The sequence below is a fragment of the Sylvia atricapilla genome, chromosome 27 (genome assembly GCF_009819655.1).
Source record: "Sylvia atricapilla isolate bSylAtr1 chromosome 27, bSylAtr1.pri, whole genome shotgun sequence".
NCBI lineage: Eukaryota > Metazoa > Chordata > Aves > Passeriformes > Sylviidae > Sylvia > Sylvia atricapilla.
Window position 1 is genome coordinate 2686723 of NC_089166.1, and position 6113 is coordinate 2692835.

At 43.1% G+C, this 6113-nt stretch overlaps 1 gene segment (V, D, J or C); it reads right to left on the reverse strand.

The window, feature by feature from the left end:
- Positions 1 to 555: 555 nt before the first annotated feature.
- On the reverse strand, positions 556 to 5313 carry LOC136372332 (T cell receptor delta constant-like). The segment is given in 5 exon segments: positions 556 to 1033; positions 1117 to 1233; positions 1575 to 1652; positions 2291 to 2566; positions 4847 to 5313. Coding segments are annotated over 3 exon segments (468 nt in total).
- Between the last annotated feature and the right edge of the window lie 800 nt (positions 5314 to 6113).

Consider the following 6113-nt stretch of genomic DNA (forward strand, 5'->3'; position numbering starts at 1 on the left):
TGAGAGGGCTATGAGCTGGGGAAGGTGTGTGCTGGGCTCTGTTAGGGTAGAACCAAGTTGCCATGGGAACTATCACTCCATCAAACCACTTGGTATTATTTTTTGGTGGCCCCTTCCACCTGTCACTGAGTGCAAAACAACAACAGGGTTTCTTCTCTGCTGATAGGAGCATTCTCCTGCCTCATGCCTTCAGCAAGGACTCTCCTCACTGATGCTTTTGAACGTGCCAGAGAGACACTTCCCTGCACAGAGTCTGGAAAGGACAAATTCAGCCAGCAGGAATCTATGTTATCAAGCTGTGTTTCTAATCCCAGTGGGCTTTAGGTGAGTTGGATTTCAGCAATCTGCAGCTTCAGAAGAAAGAGCACAGAAAACCCACAGCATTTTGGCTATGAACAACTTTATTTTCATTCCACGTACAGGAACCTAAAATGCACATGAGATATATTTGGCAGAAGAAATGCAGGCTTAATAAAGAAATGAACATTATCTGGTTGAATTGAATCACTTCAGATCCTACACAGCTCTTCTCATCTGCAATACACACTTATTCTTGTTATTGAAGCTGTCTAAATCAATAGCTATATGGCAACTCCTGGCTTTGAATTCCCTCAGCAGTAATACTGCAGTTCTCCAGGCAGTAACACAACATGCCTGGGAAAAGGAGCTCTTCAAAGGCCATGTATGTAGAGTGAGCACTGGAGTTTTCAAAGCTCTTGAAGCAGGTTGGACACTTGTGTGTGTGCAAATGCCAGAAGAGTGGGGAGATCTGTTGAGCAGGAGGATGAGGATAAATGCACTCTCCTCAGTTCTCAGAGGAGAGGAAACAGCAAAAGCACTTAGAACTCTTCAGTGTAAATCAGCTGCCCAGGCAGGAATGATCAGTATTCAATGTCTTCAGGGGAAGGTGCTGCCCTGTGTCCTGGGTGGTCTCTGTCAGCAGCTCTGCCCCTGCTTGTTCAAGCCCCTTGTGCTGCTGGTTCACCTTTTTTCCTGCTCTCCTTCAGGTTCCTCTTGCCTTCATTCCTCATGTCTGGAAGAGTAAAGAGATGTTTAAACTACATTTAATGACTTGGGGCCTATGAACCACTGTTTGGTAGCTGGGTGCTCCCTTACCTCAGAAAAGAAACAACTTGATACTCATGAGGGTGTTGATGGCGATGCTCTTTGCCAGCAGGACTCTCAAACCCAACACAGCCATGGACAGCATGTTCACCCTCTGCCCTTCAGCATCTGCTCAGTGACCAGAAAAGAGGGGAGACATCATGGTCTAGGTTTTGATGTTGTGATCTTGGCAGAAAGTGGGAAAACCCACAGGTGACAATTGAAGGGGAAGGAAGAGCATTAAAGGAACAGACGATAGAGAACATAACAACAACAGGGGAGCCCAGGGTCTGTCTGCATGGCTTTTTGCTTCCTGGGGCTTGTATGTAACTGCAGGAGCTGCCTTGGAACAGCAGCTTGTGTCTGCTGAAGGTGTTGTGTTCTCATTCCTCTGCCCTGGAGAAAATACATTTCCATGTCTCTAACCCCCAGATAGCAATGTCACTTCACAGCCTGTTTGAGTCACTCACCTTGTGCTGAGGGGTCTGTGCTGTTGCAAACCTTGGCGCTGGCCACTGTTACTGGTTCTTCAGCCTCCTCTTCTGTAGCTGACAAAGAAAAGGCATTTTAAACTATATCCATGCAAGGTTAAAAGAAATGTTCATGTGACATGTCCTGTAGAACTTGAGAAGAGTTGGGGCTCAGATGACCAGGATGTGGCTCAGATGATCGGTCATTAATTCCAACAATTTTTTGAGGAGACAATTTTTCCATGCAGTTGACAGAAACAGAAGAATTGCTGCATTATTTTGGTTTTACTATTTGAATGACCTTCAGGACTAAGAAAACTGACCCCCAAAATATAACAATTTTACACAAAATATAACAATTTCTACAACACACCAATCTTTAACTTTTTGTAGATTTTAGAAAGGCTGTTGCATCTTGAGCTGCAGCAGGTTTGCTGCTACAGGGTAAGATATTTAGTCAGAAGGAAATTCACATTTGGAACAAATTGATTGTGTCTTCTCTCCTCTTTGCCAAATAAGGTCTCTCCAAGTAATTAAATAGTTGAACCCTTTTCTTTCAGATGCTTTGAAACATCTTTCAGCTCTCCCTGCTGAAATACCAGATGACTTTGTCATTTCTGCTGGCTGCCCAGGGCTGTGGTGTCAAGAAGAAGAACACAAAGTCCCACAGGCCACTGTCTGCAGAAATTAGTGACAGTTGTGCCACCAAACTGTACCTGGCTCTGTTGTTATTGTGCTGTTGTCAGATTTGGCCGTGCAGGTCACCTCTGTGTCTTTTGTCACCTTGACCACTTTGATTGCATTGTACAACCCCTCGGAGGTCAGAATGGATGTGCTCTGTTTATATACGACCTCCTCAGAGGGCATCTCCAAGCTGATGTTCTTTGTAAGGAAGTTCCTTGCCAAACAAGCTGCTTTCCTAGAGCTGCCACCTTCCTCCAATTTCTTTGATTTCATCACAATGACTTCGGGGACAGAGGTGTTTTGCATGTCTGTAAAGAAAAGCATGGTTTGGACAGAGTTGATTTTACTGCAGCCTTGCCCAAGTGCTGAGTGACCAAAAAATTCACATATACTCTAGCTGTGGCTAATTTGTAGCACTTTCATTTACTGTCTTTTATGTAATTATTTTTCACCAATAGAGGTACAAGTAATAGAAACGATTGCATGAACTTTTTAGGTCAGGTTGTATATGGAAAAACACAGCGATATCAAAAACCAATGTCAGGACTTAACTCAGATTAGCAATTTGATTTAGATTAAAAAATGGAACTGAAAGGAAACCTTCAGCAGCCTTCCTTGCCAGAAAGGCCTCAGTTTATGAAAGGTTGTCAGACACATCCACAAAGATTTACATGTCTCTGCGTTGATGGGAGCATCCTGAGAAGCCTCTTGGGTAAAGAGAAGAGCATTTGGCTTTTCATTTTGCAAGGTGACTGCTTTGCAGTCAGGTCAAGAGATCCCTCAGCTCTAACATTTTGTCCATCCCAGGGTACTGCTGGAAGTTTGATCAAGGGGCTCTGATTTGACACCCTTTCCCCATCAGCCCTATGCCACTGCTGAGGACGTGAGGTGAAAGCCAAATGGTGCTCTGCCAGAACTTCATGGCCCGGCTCTCCTGATCAAACAGGCAGAACCACACACTTGTCCACACCTACAGCAACCAGACAGCCAAGAGATAGCAAACATTTCCTTCCCAGGTGTTGTACCATGGTTGGCCAGAGCCTGTCAGTCCTGTGCATTCTGTGTTCTCTGAGAAGACTTTGAAAGGCTTTTCATGTGGTCTCCTCACCAGGCTTTCCAAACAGCCAGAATACAGAAAAGCTGCTTCTCTGCAATGGCTCCCTGGACAAGACCATCAGCAAGAAATAATGTACACAATATAATTGTAGGGAGCAGAGGATTTGTTTTATCTGAGCCCAGAAGCCTCACCCGAGTCCCGTCAGGTTGCATTACCTGAGAATAGAGCCATGGATTTTTACCACTGCCTGGTTCTGGAAGGGATTTCTGGTTTATATTCTGACAATCTCTTTGGACAGAAATTTGCACTTCTCCTGCCCTTTAGTCTTATAAAGTCATAGGAGGATATGTTTATTCTAAAATGTAATGGGCCTTAGCATTTTCAAGGAATGATTAATCTGGAATAATTGAACTTGAACCAAAAGGAAAATTTTCTCTGCCCTTCACTGAGCTTCAGAGAAACACAATATGCCTGGAGCATCCCACAGTGACACTAATGGTTGTTATTTTATGTAATTTTGATTTAGGAGTGTTCTCAAAAGATTGGCTAATGAAGTATTTGTGCTCTAAACATCTTAAAATGCATATTAGTAGCTCCCAAAGAAATTCAGAATCAAAAAGGACAGGTTGCTCATATCCTGGAAATTTTGGCTTCAACTAATTGTTTCAGCACTCTCAAAAGTGACTTGGATAGTTAAGGTGCAACATCTTTTATTATCAAACAGAATCCCAGAGTCTGTGCACCTCTTAAAATAGCTGTCTTTAGCGAGAAAAAGAAAATCATGGAAGAGCATGGAAAGAAGAGGTCTTTCTTCAGAATGGCCAATTTTCTTGGGGTGACATGCACCTTTATTGTACATCATGGAATTCCAAAGAAAGATCGGAATAACTCTGGCTTCCTGTAATCCCTACTCCACACACTGGTCTTTTCAGAACCCACACAACCTGGGAGACAATTGTCTTCCATTCTAGGAGCTCTTGGAGATGAGGCTCTTGTGAGAATTTCAGTCCAAGGCTATTTAAGCTCCTTCCTCCTCTGTCCCCAGGGCAGTGGAGTTACTTCCCTGGGGACACTGTGAGTGTGGTGCCGGTGTCAGACCAGAACTTCTCAAACCAGGCAGTTACAGATCTGTCTCAAAGCTCCTCACCACTGTGAGCTCTTCACTGAGCTCTGCATTCCTGCCCCAAGTCAGGCAGTGGAAGTCCACTGGAGAGTTGGACACTTGACAGGAAATTGGAGCCAGAGTGCTGCCCAAACTGGGAATCAGTTATCACATGATAAGTAGTGCCTTGCTGGTGTTTGTGGATCATGGAATAATGGTGCTCTGTAGAGTCAGCCCAGTTATTCCTGGGAAACCTTCCTGAGCAGATCCAAGCTGAGGATTTGGCTTGAAAGCCTGGCTGGAGAACAAGTGCACTTATGGAATTATTGCCACTGAAAAGTCTTTCAGTGAACCCAAACCATGAAACTGCTTCTTTTACCCCCACCTCAATTTTAAATGAAGTTTTAGAAGTAAAGAAATGTTACTTACTTGGTACAATTGTGAGCGTTGTCCCTGGTCCAAATATAAGCTTATCTATACACACACTGCTGAGACTTATTCCAATAACTCGCTTTTTCCTGATGTTGCTCAAAAGTGTTGTAGAAACAGTTGATGAAAAGCCATTAGTCCTAATAAATCCATGGGTTTAAGTCCATAAAAGGATCCAGTGGTAAATTTACTTTCAAAACTGGAAAAGTTAATTGAATAGTTTAATGATTTAAGTTAGCTTGACTGAGTAAAGAATTTTCATCTTCTCCCTTTCTTCCATCTTTTAGAATCCCCACGAGCTCTTTTATCTTCCCAGGGTAAAAGGCAATATAGAAAGAATGTTCAATTTGTTTCTTTAATCCTTACAGTCACCCATCTCCTTTCTTTCCAAAATATCTCACCATTTTTTTCCTCTTTTTCTTTTTGTACAGGTCCCTATGCTGTTTATATCATTGTGATACTCCTGCTAAAATCACCATGATATATCTCATAGCAAAAACTGTTTCTATTCCGCTACACAGAATTTTGGATTATACAGGCAGTCACATGACTTCTTCAGTGGTTTAAGACCTAACATACCACATAAAGAAACACTGTGTGGCTTTCCAGGAAGGATCTAAAATAATATCAGAAACGTTGAGTCATAAATGAGAACTTGGGGACTGCATGACACCTCTGAAAATTCTGAGGGAGTTAAGCTGGATTGAAAGCAGGAAGATAATCAGCACTTCTTGTATTATTTCAAAGAATTTCTTACAATGCAGTTCATTTCCCCTACCTCTTTTCTAGGGCCTACTCATGGTAGTGTGACAGGAGTCTTGGCATGTAACAGGATGGCTTTAGAAGTGTTTGGCATAATGCATTAAAAGCAGAAGACTTAGGAGGATCATAAATTGTTTAAGTGACCTTCCAGCTGGAACTACCCTTGATAGCTCAGGGTGAACTGCTTCCAGGGATCCTCTAGCATGAACTCAGTTTAGATGTCAGTGTCCTCTTTGCCTCTGCCTGGCTGTTGCTCAGGGATTCCCTCAGGTTAGCAAGGTCATGGAAATAAATGTACTCTTTGTGAGTTTGTGGCTGCTCCATCTGCTGCCTGTGCTGCTTCACACAGGTGGCGGTGGCTGTCCTAGTTTGAAAGACAGATGTCTGCCAAAGAAGGCAGGAACCTCCCTTGGAATGGAGACTATGATCCCCTTCCCTCCAAATCATTATACTTGTGAAATTATGGGGCTTCCAGACAAAGGTATGGGAAAAGGAATAACTGTTC